Genomic DNA, 16,011 nt, shown 5'->3' with positions numbered 1-16,011 from the left:
CTCTAGAGCGAGAGAGCTCAGTTTTACGTCAACCAGAGCATAATGAATGGCGGAACAGGGTCACAGTCTGGGACTATGTGCATTTTCCCTCTCTCGCTGCGCTCTGTGCGCTGTTATTTTATAGCCTTCATAACATCTCCCGTGAAGTGTGGGCCACGTGACTGCCGGGTAGCTGTGGCGTGCCGGTAGCAGGGACAACCCCCACCCCCCGTTTGAGCGCAGCATGTGCAACAGACGCTCAGCAGCGAGCTGGAGGCCCCCCTTTATTTGTGTAACCCCAATGCTTGAGCAGCTGGGGAAGCACTCAAGCCACCCTCACCACCAATCCCCTCCTCTCTCCAGCACAAACACGCCCAGACTGAGGCTCGCACTACTACGCCGCTGGTGTGCCTGCTGTAGGTGCCCCCAAACATGGAGGTCTGGAGTTGCCCGATCTCCAGAAGCCACACTCAAAAAGCGCCACTCAAAGCCCAGCCCCCCGCTCCCAGTGGAGTTACTTTATATAGATTTAATTCTTTACTGTTCCCGCTCGTGATATGATGCCATGCTGGTGTGTTTTATCGCGCGGCTATGGCGGTGGCTGAGGCAGCCGGGCTTCCTTGTTCGCTCGCTGTAAAACGCGCCATAACTGCCATCTGTGTGCAGCAGGGCCTCCAAAGCGTTGCGGTATGCACTCTCCACCCCAGTCAATAAAGGCGAGCGCACAGAGGCTCGTACAATGGGCGATTTGTCGGCGAGGTCCAGTGGAACGGGTTTTTATAGAATGGTCTCGGCACTAGACGACACCCGTAGGCACCTTTTCTCACTTTTTTTTATTTTTTTTTTCCCCAAAGCACAGGGTTGGCCTGAAGCTATCATCATGTTCAAGTTGTGTCTGTGTGTGTGTATTTCTCAGGGGGCAGCTACATCAGCAGTGCTGTGAGGAGTGGACGCTGGTCAGTGAGGAGACCCAGGCTAAGATGGCCCGCATGGCCGCCGCTGCTGCCTGGGGATTGGGTAAGATTTTCTCAAACACCTCACCACCCTGCCCCATCAATACTACCAGCAGCTGCATCTAAAACAGTGTGACTGCATTTGATTCATCATAAACTGCCATACTACCTGTATGGTGACAACCTGACTGCAAACTGTATGTATATGTATACACTGATGTATATACTCTTCAACACTTTCACCAGCCTAAACTACCAGTTTGAACACTTCTGCATATGTTTGTACTACAGCTCATAATATATTATTTGTATGTGCAAAATCACAAAGAAACATTGATACATTTCATGAGCTTTGACTCCAAGAGCTTAACAAGTTGTAAAAGCCCCATATGCTTTGCAGCCAGAAGTACCCCATGTACCCTTTATCGGACTGTTATAACTACCTTGTGAACCCCGTTTCACGTCTGCCTCAAGCTCAATTTGAAGTCCGTCAGCGCTCAGGGAAGCCCGATCATAATGTTAGCCGAGGCGGAAAAACACTTCTCCTTAAGACGCAGCCAGTAACCCCCCCCCCCAAATCCCGCTTTACCCAGACCACACTCCACAGCTTCATGTAAATAAATGAACAAGACTCCCGGAGCTCCTGCTAAAACCCTAATCTTTAATCTAACGCCCTCTCAAAATCTACTACTGCGTCCGCAGCCAAAGCAAAGGGGGCCCACTGTGAGCAGACACCTCCACACAGTCCATTAGGAGGAGCTGGACAAATAAACACACTCCTCGCTGGAGCAAGTGGTGTATCCCAACTGGAGCGCTGTTGAAGTGTAGGCGCTGGCCTTCTTTTGTATAAACTGCAGATCCTTATCTGACCGCTTCACAGACAGACTGCACCAGGCACGCAACTGAAGCGCTCTGTTCAAGGAGCATAAGAATCATTTTAGAGGACTGGTCTAATATTTTGTTAAGTATGCACTGCTATCACCTCTGGTGTAGCCAGTTCTGTAGAAGCTAATTGTTGCAGCATACGCTCTGTGGACAGAACGCTTCATTTATGTGCCTACTGTAGCCTGCAGTTGCTTCTCCTTTTTCAGTTTATCTGTGTGTGTGTGTGTGTGTGTGTGTGTGTGTGTGTGTGTGTGTGTTTGTGTGTGTGAAGAAGACAGCCAAAGTGTCCCCAGAATTTAAAGCCCTGTGCGATAACTATAGTGATTCACACTTCCTCTTGATAGTTTACAGATTTCGCAGGGAAAATAGAAATGACGTAATGCATAAATCTTACTGTTCACTGTCATTCCCAGGTAGTGGTTTTTTTTTGTTCTACTAAAAGCCCTTTTTGACTGAGAACAGATGGGCTTGTCTTTAGCCTGAAGTGCTGAATGAAGTCCTGAAATATGACTGAAGCTCCAGTCTATAGCTCCAGTGTGTGTTAATATATTCCGCAGTGCTTGATGTAATGAAGGGTTTATGTGCTGTCCTTGGCTCCTAGGCCACTGGGACAGCATGGAGGAGTACACCTGCATGATTCCCAGGGACACCCATGACGGAGCTTTCTACCGCGCAGTGCTGGCCCTGCATCAGGACCTCTTCTCTCTAGCTCAGCAGGTAAGACACGACAGCGCCCCTTCGTGAAACAAACCACCTCAAGTCAAACAACAAACCACAGCCGGGAGTCGTTATTGAGACACTAACAACCCACCATCTGTCCTGAGTCATTATTGAGAGAGCCCAGAACTGATGCTGCTACACCAGATAGATGTTATTACATAATGTGTCAACTTAAATTTGTTTGAATTTTATGCTAATGAGTGCTTTTCACACTGTGAGTGACTAAACATCTGCTGGATTTGGAGTTTAGTTTGAAGCAGGGTGATTGTTAGTCAGCATTAACAGGAGAGGAGGCAGTTGAGGAAGTGGCTCAGACCCATTCTGGCTCCACACTAACACTTGTGGCATCTCTACAACTGTGGTTATGTAACTGGCCCACCATAAATCTTCGACTTCAGCGGCCTGAAATTAAAGCAAGCCGGACTCAATGAGTTTGGTGTCACTGAGGTCTGGCGGTCCACTTCCTCAGTGCATTAGCAATAGCATGTGCATTTGACATCAGGGTTATGTGTGTGTGTGTGTGTGTGCGTGTGTGTGCGTGCGTGTGTGTGCGTGTCTGCGTGCGTGTGTGCGTGTGTGTGTGTGTGTGTGTGTGCGCGTTTGTGTGTGTGTGTGTGTGTGTGCATGTGTTTGTGTGTACATGTGTGTGTGTGTGTTTGATGAGCTCATGGAGGATCCCAATTGACTGCTGATCAAGCGGTCCCTCACACTGACTCCACTTACACAGGTGCTGACAGCACACCTGTTTGGCCACTCTCCGCAAGGGGCGAGTGGCAGGTCACTGACGAGACGGCCCTCATCATATCACTCTCTCATACTCTCTTAACTCTCCCAACCTCCTAAACCCCCCCCCTCCCCCCCATCACCACCACCACCATTTCCTAATTCACCCTTCGCTAAGTCCCGCCCTCCTTAGTTACTGTTGCTATGTCTGACAAGCTTTAGCACCCTGCACGTCTATTACATAGGGGGAGAACCGGGACTTTTCAATGAAATGTAATTTACAAAGACATCGTACCACACTGAAAGCTACCTACATCTGTCCTCTGTCAAATACAGTTGGAATTTCATCTCTGAACAAAACGGTTCATGAGTTATTTAAGCAAAAGTCGAATGTGCGTTTTGTTTCATTCGACTCTTCTGGCCAGAATGAATGGAACAGGCATGGGGGACGAAAGAAACATACCATTTAAGCTATGTACTTCCCACAACTTCAATATTTGACAACATATCATGAATGGTACTTCAAATAGGTGTTATTTTAAATAGATTGCTGATAGTGTATAGTATAGTGTAACATGTTATTTCACTGTGTCTTTACGTGGGTTAGGGCACCACACATCCAAATAAGTGCCCTTCATGACCCACAGGCTTTCAGTCTCCACAGGTTAACATGGCAAAACTCGAAAAGCTTGTCAGACCTCCCGTGCCTAGTGACGGGTTGCTAAGCCACGATTGGCCTGTGGCGGTTTTCGGGTGTGGCTTAGCGAAGGGTGAATTCTCTAATCAGACCCAGGTCCGTGCTCCTCACACCACCCCCCCCCCCCTTGTCTATAGAGGTTATTCCTGTCCATACTCAATAGGAACCAGATGTGGCTAGAGCTCAGTAGATCGGTCAGGGCTCAGTCGTGTCTTCCGGACACGGCTGGTAATCCCACCACTTTTTCCCAGAGACTCTCACCTTTGTGCGCGGTGGCCATTTTTTTAATTTACTTTTTCAAAACCCTTTTTCTATGAGGACCAGGGGCCTTGGAAAAGCGAGACGTATTTTGATAGATGGACGCCCCCACCGAGCCAAAACAGCCATGCTGTTTGTGCGCCGCTTTGGCCCGCTCTGGTGGAGCGCTGCGTCCGTTTATCTTCGGGCTCCCCTCCTCTCCCGCCCCCACCCCCCGGCGAGTGGAGTGGACAGTCTGACCTCATCCCCTGGCTCCAGTGTCTCCTCTCTGCCGCAAGGTGATGCCTGGACCAGTAAAGATCTCTGTAAAATCCTCCTGTGTGCGTCACCCCAGATTTTCTCAATCAACCAAAAAAAGAAATCCTTTTAAGGCCCATGACCAACCAACCATTCCACAACCAAATGACCAATTTGTGATATGCGTAGGGAGTACACCTTGTGGATATTCACGGCCATTTTATTGCATTTTCAGCCTGTCATTGCGTACCTCTGTGAACTCTCCTCTTTGGTTACTCTCAGCGTAGGCATCCCTCGCATACTTTGTGGCACCTCATCAGCCTGGAAGAGTGATTCCCAAAGCAGCTGCCTTTCACAGGCCTCAGAGAGACTCTTCATCCCCCGCGGTCATTATTGCGACTTGGGGAATACAGCCGTTCCCCCCAGAAGGCCGTAAATCTGCTGGCCCCTGTGAAGCATTGCTGTCCTCTCGAGCCTGAGACTGAGCAGACTCTGAGAACCTCTTTTTTGTTTTTGCTGCATTCAGGGTTTTTTTTGTAGGATGTCTGTCACTGTGGGGGCAAAGTACAGTTACATAATAGGTGGCAGTAAACAGTGTTTTTTTTGTACCCTCTTGTTTGGTTGGGCGCGCGGGGTCCCGGCGTTCCCGTGGCGTCGGAGCAGGGCAGGCGCCCAGCTGTGCCCACAGACACCCTCGCTGGTGTTAACAGGCAGGCGGGGTCAACTTATCAAAGCAGCTGGAGGTGCCAAGTTTGGCAAGCAGTCACAGGAGTGTGTGTGTGTGTGTGTGTGTGTGTGTGTGTGTGAGTGTGTGCATGCTTGTGTTTGTTGGCTGCATTCCTGCCTTTGTGTTGAACCCCGGGTTTATTAGGTAAGGTACAGTAATGCAGATCATTAACAGAGGCTGTGGGAGATCAGGGGCCTGCAGCTGACTCAGAGGAATCGTCAGTAACAAGCTCCCCCACTCCCCCTGCAATCAGCCAGCCTGTATCTCCACACACACACACACATGTACAACACAGACACATAGTCTTATGTGCACACACACACACACACACACACATATACACACACACACACACACACCACTAAAGAGGAGGACCCCTGCCCATCACCTGCATCACAAGGAGCCTCATTAAACCCTGTTTGTTGCATTAACAGGGGAAAGAGCATTAAAAAGCGTTAATGTAGGCCCTGATGACTTGATGCCCCCCCTCCCCTATTCCTCCTCTCGTTTCTTCTCGGAGGAAATAACACATTCACCTCCCATTATATCAGTGAGGAGCAGTGGGTGGTGGAAAAGCACCAGAGTTCTGTAGAGAGTAAACAGGCATGTGGATGACAGATGTCCATCAGAGGAGCGTGGAGCCTGCTCACCAGCCGATGTTTGTTTTCTCGCAGCTTTCAGACGATTGGGCCTTATCCTGTTTAATGTTCCACAGTGGAAAATGTCACCGTAGCCATGAGGGTTATTAACAACTCTGTGTGTGTGTGCGTGCGTGTGCGTGCGTGTGTGCGTGTGTGTATATGTGTCTGTTTTGTGTTCCAGTGTATTGACAAGGCGAGGGACCTTCTGGACGCAGAGCTGACAGCCATGGCCGGGGAGAGCTACAGTCGAGCATACGGGGTAAGAGAACACATCCAGCTCGGAGCCACTTGGCCTGTCCAACTTACACCACCGCGAACAGGGAAGGAAAATACACAACATTCTCCCCCTGAGTGTCAACATGTGCCGTGTTTAGCGATCTTTCGGGATCAGACGGCTCGCAGTTCTCTCGAAATTCCTCCCACGTCGCCTAATGCCCCGACTTACGTAACAGAACCTCATTCCTATTCTCCGAAACACATCACAGGAGCCTTATCCCATGCAGATGTTAGGAGAGCGTGTTTGTGTGCACGCCATCACCAGAGGCAACAGACAGTGAGTGGACCAGGGAAGATAGAGGCAGACAGACTCATCCGTCCCCGCTTTGAAGTCCCCGAAGATGGGCACAGGATGTCATGGCTTCAGTTGTTTGTCTCTTCGTTCCCCTTCGAATGCCAGAATCAATAGTTATTAAGAAGAGCCTGATGAAAAGCCAGAGTTGTTGGGAAGCGGCTTTATAAATGAATGCACCCGATTGCGTTAGACACAGCTCCTATCTAGTTGTCATCGGTTTGGAAAATGAGTCAGTGGTTTTGGATGGTTGGGCACCATTGTAGCCCTCGAGTTTCCATGGCGCTGCTGACGACAGGGTGGCGTTGTGCTCTTCTTTTCCCCGCTGCAGGCCATGGTGTCGTGTCAGATGCTGTCAGAACTGGAGGAGGTGATCCAGTACAAACTGGTGCCTGAACGCCGGGACATCATCCGAGAGACCTGGTGGGAGAGACTACAGGTAAGTAGGATGCTCCAAGTGCACAGTGACTAGCACACATAACTAAGGCATAACTCAAAACATCTAGTAGTCTTTTCCAGTTGTGTCCTGCCAAAGAAATGCAGCGTTATGCATCTATGTTACAGATGTTAAACATGTTATGTTAAACATGCTATGTTAAACATATTGCTGTTATACCATTTCAGAAAACGGAATATAAAGAAAATGTCACATATGAAAGATAAACTCTTCATTACATACGAGTTATATTTTTAAAACACTGAACCCAAGCAGCAAGTTTTCTTTTTGCTTTGAAATGGATATGGCCTAGTGGTTCTCACAAGAGCCCATCTCTAACCCACAGCTTGGCCAGTGAACGGCTTATTAAACGGTTGATTATTCAGTGTGTTGCTGTTAACCAGCAGAAGATGTGGTGGTTTCGTGCCGTGGACAGGCTTGCGTGCGCCACCCTAACTGTCCACTGTGCCAGCACCTCAGTCAGATGTCCCGAGGGGCCGCTGGGCACAGAGGCCAAGGTTCTGGGAAGGCATTTCAGGTTTTGAGTGGCACTGAAGAAATTGGCAGAGCCTCAGTCCCCTACTTCAGCAGAGTTACACACACACACACACACACACACACACACACACACACACAGACATAGACACAGACACAGATACCCAGACACACACACACAGAGACTCACACAGGCACGTGAACCTCTCCTTCTCCCCTCTCTGAAGTGTATTTCCACCAAGCAGATGGGGCCGATTGAAGATCGTCCGCCATTCAGGTGCTGACACCTGTTTCCCCTGCAGTGCTCCGCACCGCAAATCCACCTGGAGTTGAGAGCAGACGCTGCCAATCCCCCACTTCCCAGCGCTCCGTGCACGACGCTACGAACAACTGCCCTGCAGGGCTTTCCACCGTATCCCTTTAAAGCTGGATTACGTCGAAATACCCGTGAACACGACCAAACGCAACACACAGAAGCCGGGCCGCTTTTCTCATGGACTGCCACAGTGTCGATAAACAGCCTTTCAACTATGTGTCACTGAGTCAGTCGCAATCAGGCGTGGTCCTGTGTGACAGAGGTTACATCTCGTAACCTTTCGACACAATGTGCATTATTCCAGACGGAAGACAAAAAAAGATCTGTCGGTGAATTGAAGCCGAACGGTTGGGACATTCAAAACTCATTAGGGCAGTGTGAAGCCAAGGCAGCAATATGGCGCGCTGCAGCCGGGCTTTGGTCTCTCTAGGTCTCTCCCGCACCCGGGACTGACATTTACAGGCCTGTTCGGAGTAAAACAGAGAACGGCTTGTCCCGTTGCCTAGACACCAACCCAACACGGACATATTTGCTTTTCTGTAGGCTCTTTTGGCTCTCTCTTTCTCTCTCTTTCTCTCTCTTCCTCTCTCTTTCTTTCTCTTTCTCTCTCTTTCTCTCTCCTCTTTATTTCCTTTCTCTGCTCTGTCTGTCTTTGTCTTAATGTGTTCGGGCCTGCAGTGTCTTGAGTTGAATCGCAACCCAGTTGTCCCAGATTTTTCCACTCATAAGGCCACCAGTCAGATGGAAGAGACACACACACTCATATGGACACTCACAGATGTTGATGACCACAGCAGAGTACAGATTACTGACAGCACTCTTTCCCAGATTGATTTACAGGTCTGATCTCATACGCCTGCTGCTGTCCAAACTGAAGCAGAGATCACTAGTGCTCCGTATGAATGTGTGTGCTTGCAAGCATGTGTGTGAGAGAATGAGTATCTGTACCCTGCATTTCACTTCACATGAGAGCTGTGGGCCATCAAAGAATGATGTCCTCACAAGATGGAGTTCTCAATGCACGCAGGTCCAAACACACACATATATATACCTACATCCATTCACACACACATACACACACTGAAGGAACCATTAGTTAACGTGGAAGACATCACAGTGTTCTCTCGCTCTGTATTTATGGCATTCCAACGTTCCACGCACTTCCTATATGTAAACTGCAGGGCCTTCACTTACAATGTATTTTACAGACATGAGAAAAATGTCCAGCGATTCAGAACATCTCCTATCAGAGTTGACATTCAGGGAACAGCCTTAGGCACGTGGAGTGTTCCCCATGATACTCAGTCCTCACCATTGGCACTATAAATGTCCTTTTAGGAGGCTCTAGTTGGTGAAAGCATTAAGACTGCTCCTTGGTAGGAGTGCTGTGTAGATGAAATTGTATTGAATGGAACTGAAGTGTTGCTGACTGCAGGGTTTTGGCTGAACACTGTGTGTTTGTGTGTGTGTGTGTGTCTCTGTGTGTGTGTGTGTGTGTCTCTGTGTGTGTGTCTCTGTGTGTGTGTGTGTGTGTGTTGCAGGGCTGCCAGCGAATCGTGGAGGACTGGCAGCGTATCCTGATGGTGCGCTCGCTGGTCATCAACCCGCACGAAGACATGCGCACCTGGCTTAAGTACGCCAGCCTCTGCGGCAAGAGCGGGCGTCTGGTGAGTGGACACCATGAGGACGTCAGGGAGCAGACTGGACAGATGGTACAGTGACAACAAATCACTATTTTTTTCCCCTTCAGCTAAAATGATGTAACACATTAGTGCTTTTGTGGAAAGCGTTTGGTATTATTAGATGGACAAATGAGACGCCCCAGAGCAGAACATTATTATTCTGTTGGGAAAAGACCCTTTTTTCTTTCACTGAAAACAAGATGGATGGCTTTTCCGTTGGCACTCTCTCAGCTAAGCTACCATTGAAATCCGCAACTTTAGTAACAAATAGCATGGTTGGTGTAAGCTTTAAACTATGCTCTAATGAGCGAGTCTCTATACTTGTTAAATTGGCATAAACACATAAAAGTCCCATTAGGCTGAGAGACTTCGGCATGCCAGCAGGGTCGCCTTCAGGAGACACTTCCAGAGACGAGAGTTGTGGGGTTTCTCCCTGCCGCAGGAGTTTGGGCACTTCAAACATGCCCGTCCGTTTACGCCCGCCCCCATTACTGCCGTCCGCATTCAGCGTAAATATTATTATAGCTGATTGGAAGAGATCCATGCTAAGTGGAAAGTTGGGCTTACCCCTCCCCCCTTCCCCTTTCTCTCCCCCTTCCCCTTCCCTCCCCCCTTTTCCTCCAGAGTTCACTCATCCTTTCTTTCTGTCTCCCTCCCTCTCGCTTCAGAAACATATGACCTCAGCAAGAGGGAGAGAGGGAGGTAGGGAGGGAGAGAGAGAAAGAAAGGGAGGGAGAATTGGCTGCAGAAGCCAACTGCGAGGAAGAGGGAGATTGTGATTGAAGGAGAGGGAGCTCCTGATGGAGGGATGAAAGAGAGAGAGGCTGAATGACTGGAGTGTTGTGGAGACCCTGATCCCCCCCCCCCCCACCCTTCATCAGGGGTCTGGGCTGGGAGAGTGGTTCATGTTACAGCCGCAGGCCTCTGCTAACTCCACTGTTTATTTACATAGCCAGGGTTCAGACAGACCTGCTGGGGCCTGTGGGCCATGCCTGCAAAGGCAGATGAATGGATTAGATGGATGGATGGATGGATGGGTGTGTTAGATCTAAGAGGATAACAGGCAGAGACCTTTACCTTTTTTTACTCGTCTCCCGTGTGCCTTTGTCCCTTCTTTGCACCTTCTTGTGTTTTTTTTTTTCACACTTATCTTTGGTCAATTTCACTCACACTCACTCCATCTGTCTCTCTCTCTCTCTCTCTCTCTCTTTCTCTTCGTGTCAAGGCCCTGGCCCACAAGACCCTGGTGCTCCTGCTGGGAGTTGACCCGTCCAAACAGCTGGACCACCCCCTGCCCACGGCGCATCCCCACGTCACCTACGCCTACATGAAGTACATGTGGAAGAGCACCCGCAAGGTAGGCCCGGCTCCCACCAGCCACTCACTCCAGACGCAGAAACAGACGGAGTGCCTTCCTCCTGTCTTTTCTCCATCTTCCTCTCCCTTTTTTCTCTATTCCATTTCTCTCTCTCTCACTCTATCTCATTCTTCATATTCTGCTTCCACCTCTTTCTTTATTTCTCTCTCTCTCACTCTCTCTCTCTATTTCATTCTTCATGTTCTGCTTTCTTTGTCTCTCTCTCTCTCTCTCTCTCTCTCTCTCTCTCTCTTTATCTGTCTCTCTTTCTCTCTCCATCTCCCTTGCCGATTCTCCATCTCTCTGTCTGGAAGCGTCTCTCGCCTCCTCGAGCTCATTAGTGAAGTGTTATGTCTGCGGGGGATTACGTAAGTGTCAGGGTGCGAGCGAGCACACATGTGTCGGTGTGTCGGCCGTGGCGGGACTGTCCCACATGCAGCAGGGCTGAGGTCACAGGCAACCGAGTGACAGAGAGACGGAGAAACAAACAGACGGACAGACAGACACAGCAAGCCCAGCCAGAGGCTCATCTGTGTCTCTCCTCCTCCCACCACCACCATCCGTCTCTGTCAGCCTCAGCGCTCAGCCCAGTTCTCTCTCTGCCCCCTCTCTCTCTCTCTCTTTCTTTCTTGTCTCTCTCTTTTCTCGCTCTCTCTCTTTCTCTCTCTCTCTCTCTCGCTCTTGTTTCTCTCTTTTCTCGCTCTCTCTCTTTCTCTCTTTTCTCTCTCTTCTTTCGCTCTCTTTCTCTCTCTCTCTCTCTCTTTCCTCTGTCTTGTCTCTCTCTCTCTCTCCTCGCTAGTCCCCAGCACTCCACGGGAATCGTAAACCCAAGCTGCTCTGTACTCCTGTTTCCCTCCCTCGTCCTCATAAACAAGCGAGTAAGACCCCAAATGTGTCTCGAGCAGAGAGAGAGGTGATTACGGCAATACAGAGCTCGGGCCAACACGCTCCGTTCTAGGAACCGCCGCGGGACTGCGCAGTTAGTATTTCCAGACACACACAAAAACACGCTGAGCCTCCTCGTATCACAGTCAGGAGTCAATCAGCAGAGCCAGTGCCAGTTAGATAAGGGCCGGAAAAAGTCTGGCTTGGCCGCAGCTCTCGAAGACAGGAGTTGGCGCTCGTCAAAGTGCTGGATGCCGGATTTTTTTCCATGGAAACCACACAGGGCATGTTTTGGTAACAGGGATCAAGGCCGTGTCATTACTGCATAATAAAAGCTTATGGTAGAACAACAAAACTAAATCTTGAGTAACGATTGCTGGAGAGGCTAACACTAGGACTGAGGCCATAAGAAACATTAATAAATCTGCATAGGTAATGTCTCCTTACAAAGTACCTACTTCAACTGAAGTACAACCTTAATGTGTTGTGTATAACCTAACCTTACTCTCCCATACAAATTTCCATGCAATCATGTAAAGATACAGAGATAGGCAAAATCACACAAGGCCACACTGAACAGAAAAAAAAAGGCTCTATCTCTCTCTGTACAATGTCCAAGTTGCAATATTTAAACTATTACATGGTCAGTTAAAATAAATCTTCCATCATGTGCAAGCTGTTTTAGCAATTGCTTTGAAATGTCGGGTGTAGCTTTGAACCAAATGCACATAACATATAAACAGGAAAAAATGTTGTACGACAAGCAATACAATCATTGGCAAGGAGAGGCAATATTTGTGTGATAAAAGTCTGTAAATGGCCTGTGAATGTACAAGCCTTGACAAGGTTGACGACAACCAGTGAAAAGATGAAGTGCTAGCATTGTCCAACCACCAAATAATGGGCCTCTCATAGCAAGACCAAAAAGAGTACAGATGTCATTTCCATTGCATGAGCGTGTGAAACTTAAATGCTCCACCCTGCTTGCTAGGTAACCAGTGCCCTGGCTGATATGGCACCTGAAATCTATTGTAGGATTGTGCTGCGACCCGTAGGCATAGCCACCCATGCCCCATTATTGCCATAGTTGATATGTGTGATTCTGTAGAGCAACCATAGCCACTATCACTCCATCTCTCATCATGCGGGCGTGGTGGAGCTGTGGTAACGTCACCGGCTGACAATGGGTCCAACCTGCTGTTGCGCGTTTGTGATGCTTTGGTTAAAAGCGTCTGCTATATTAGTCACTTTTGACTCTGTCTCTCTCTCTCTCACTCTCTCTCTCTCTCTCTCTCTCTCTCTCTCTCTCTCTCTCTCGCCAACCCTGTCCTGCAGATTGATGCCTTCCAGCACATGCAGCACTTTGTGCAGGGCATGCAGCAGCAGGCACAGCACGCCATCGCAGCCGAGGACCAGCAGCACAAACTGGAGCTGCACAAGCTCATGGCCAGGTAACAACAGCAGCAACAAAACGATTTGCATCTGTATAGCGCTTTATCAAGGCACCCGAAGCGCTTTACAGTGAAGGGGAAACCTCACCGACCACCGCCTGTGGTACGGGACTGAGGTTTCACACACAGACACAAACATAAGAAAATGCAGCAAGTCGCTGATCCATTCACTGGTGTAAGCTCATATGCTCAGAAATATACACACACACGCATACGGATGCACACTTTCATATAAGAGATGTCTAGCAGAGGAAGAGAGAGCAGTCATCCCACCCAGCCGTGGCTCTTTGGCATTGCGGTCAGTGTACAGGTGTGGTACCCCGCTGACCCAGGTTTGAGGCCAGATGAGGAGAGTGCTCTCCCTTCTCTACGGGATGCACTGAATCTCTCCCTCCCAGATACTTCCACACATGCTCTAACACATTGCGGCTGAACTCCAAGCTCCGAGGTGTGGATGTGCACGACCGTACATTCTTCATGACCTCACATCACCAATAGGGCCCGGCATCATTAATCATCAGACCCACACACAGTCCAGCGTGAATGATCCTCTGCCAGGCGACTGCACTTGAGGGCCAAGCAGCTGGTCAAGGTTCATCTGTGTTTGATAATGCTTACACAAGTTGTCAGCCCCGCGATATCAAATATCGTAAATATAGCATGACGCAGTAGGCCTCTCGCTCGCCATTTTTCTTTTTCAAAGAAGGACATGAGTAATCATCATTCATCATTTCACTTCCTCTCACAACAATGATGAATTATCCTGTTTATTGTAGTGTTGAATCAAACTTAAATCCACATGTCCATATGCTGTCTAAACACTTTTGTTTCAAAAGAGAACAATATTCGGGGTTCGGTGGTTTGAAAGATGCTGTTAATGACTGGCAGACTGTCCAGACGTATCAAGCATCATTTCCAAAGCATTTGGAATTGCTGTGATCGTTGTTAATATGCTGTGCCACACAGCTTGTTGTTGAAACCATGACGATTAGGTAAACAGTTTAGAAGCACAGTGATTATTGCACCTGTTTTACGGTGGTTGTTTCATTTCGAGTGTGAGTGTGTGAGAGTGTGTGTGTGTGTGTGACAGAGAGTGAGAGTGTGTGTGTAAGTACAAGCTTTGAGGGATTTTATAGTCAAACAGGGTTTCGCCTTTCACTTCGTGCTTTGCCCCGAGAGGAGATTGCGAACAGAGTGTTCTCGCTCTTTTCCATTGACCGTGAACCCGGCCAGGTCACATGACCCCGCCCCTGCATTCTCTCCAGCCTTCGCAACCTCTTTCGAGTGCAACCAAGCGCTGGAGGCGCCTGACGCTATAACAACGGCAAAAAAAACAGCCAAGTCGATTAGCCCTTTACATGCTCTTTCGAGGATAGCTTGATCCCAGTACAGCTCAGTTAATTACCCCTGTATAAAACTGGCTTGGCTCACAACAAGGGCACTCCAGGTGTGCTGGAAGCCTCTGCTGTGAGCTCTCCACACCCCTGTGCCAACACCTCCTCACTGGTCCCAGTCACGCCTGGCTGTCGGGTGTATCTGTGTGTTCACCCGCAAGGCACCCTCCTGCACCCTCATCTTTTAGAGCCACAGCTCCTGTTAGCGAGTGCGTCAAGGTCAGGCCGAGAGCCCAGCGTCTGTCAACACGCCTCGTCTATCTGCGTGCCAGCTCTCGCGTTTGCTGCTGCGCTTTTCCCCATGTGTGAGTGGGCTTATCAAGGCTCTCTTAAAGCAATCTTGTAGCTTTGCTCTAGGCTGGAGTGGAGGACATACACCGACTGTTTCATATTCACAAGGTGCATTTGGTGTTGTTCTCGATTAGGCCATTAAAATGGAGGAATCCCACTTATAAATGGCCCACAGATCCAGCTTTTTTTCAATTTCCCGCCCCGCCGTGGTGAGGAGTGAAATAAGGGAGGACTCTGGGGAGTCTTAACTCAGAGAGAGCAGACGGTGATGATTTTGGGGGCAAAATTTACTATGTACAACATCGGAGCATATTACACACTGGGACTTACGTGTATTTACTTGCAATAAACAGTGTTTTTGGTACGTATGGCTTTTGGAGTGTGTGCACTGTGTGCTTTCATGCAAATTCTCCTATTTCATCCCACTTCGCTCTGCCATGTCAGCTCACACAGGACTTGGCACACCATTCAGACGCAGGATATACATCAGTGGGGACTGCTGAAGAAGCGTTTTGAAAAGGAAATAAATCACCGTAATTCGCCATCTCTCCAATCCAGATTCACCTCTAACATGAAACTATGTCATTTTTAAGCAGCGACTCGTAAATACCCATTTGACGCTGTAGTTGAGGCTTCTGTGAGTTGCGGTTGACATGGAGGTGTTATGTTTTCCATAAACCTAGCATGTTGCTAAGGTTTCCCAGTATCTGTGGAATGCGAGGAGTGAAGCGCGTCTTGTCAGGGCCATCTCTTCCACCCTTCCCATCAGACAAGCTGACACACTTTCCCCCTCATCTGCCTCACACAGGGAATGACACACACCTGGTTTGACAGTGATATGGCGGTCCTCCCCCTTAAAAGTGCCCATTATTTCTGTCTCTCTCCCTCATTTGCTTTGAAGAGAAGCCAGACGCATCAGCACAGCTTCGATATGGCTTGACTACAGACAACACTCAACCCCATCGTTCCACTACAGCTCATACTTTCCATGAAATGTTGCGTTGAAAACGACAGGGTTCCACGGTCTCTGTTGCTGAGGAGAAATAAAAATCCCTATCAGATTCTCTTCTTCTTTTTGTCATGCGGTCTGAAAAGCAATTGGGGTGTGGGTTACGTAACTCTGCGGAGCATTTTTTCCCCCTAATGTGAGCCGCGGAGGGCCCAGCGTGGGACTGGAGTGTGTGACTGGCTCACTGGCTGGCTTCCCCCTGCTCCTGTGGTTGCCCGGCAGGAGCTGTCACTTCCCCGGAGACCCAAAGGCTGTAATACAACGCCCTCTCTCCCCGTACACACACACACACACACACACACACACA

The 16,011-nt window shown here is 49.0% G+C and overlaps 1 protein-coding gene across 4 annotated transcripts in view; it reads left to right on the top strand.

The window, feature by feature from the left end:
* mtor (mechanistic target of rapamycin kinase) overlaps positions 1–16,011 on the top strand; it is a 92,641-nt gene that overhangs the window by 63,935 nt on the left and 12,695 nt on the right. For 2 of the 4 annotated variants that reach the window (XM_076277173.1, XM_076277175.1), the window contains exons 31-37: positions 896–996; positions 2,419–2,534; positions 6,002–6,079; positions 6,720–6,827; positions 9,177–9,302; positions 10,543–10,674; positions 12,895–13,010. In XM_076277173.1, coding sequence (XP_076133288.1) covers positions 896–996; positions 2,419–2,534; positions 6,002–6,079; positions 6,720–6,827; positions 9,177–9,302; positions 10,543–10,674; positions 12,895–13,010 — 777 coding nt within the window. Of the gene's footprint in view, positions 1–895; positions 997–2,418; positions 2,535–6,001; positions 6,080–6,719; positions 6,828–9,176; positions 9,348–10,542; positions 10,675–12,894; positions 13,011–16,011 lie in introns of all 4 variants that reach the window. The other 2 variants (XM_076277172.1, XM_076277171.1) reach the window with 1 other exon arrangement.

This window comes from Alosa pseudoharengus, unplaced genomic scaffold, assembly GCF_046254945.1.
Source record: "Alosa pseudoharengus isolate Yale_2024_CS ecotype anadromous, Long Island Sound unplaced genomic scaffold, YU_APseudo_1.1 YU_APseudo_1.1_scf_9, whole genome shotgun sequence".
Taxonomy (NCBI): domain Eukaryota; kingdom Metazoa; phylum Chordata; class Actinopteri; order Clupeiformes; family Clupeidae; genus Alosa; species Alosa pseudoharengus.
Note: the sequence above shows the minus strand (reverse complement) of the source record. Positions and strands in the feature narration are given on the sequence as shown.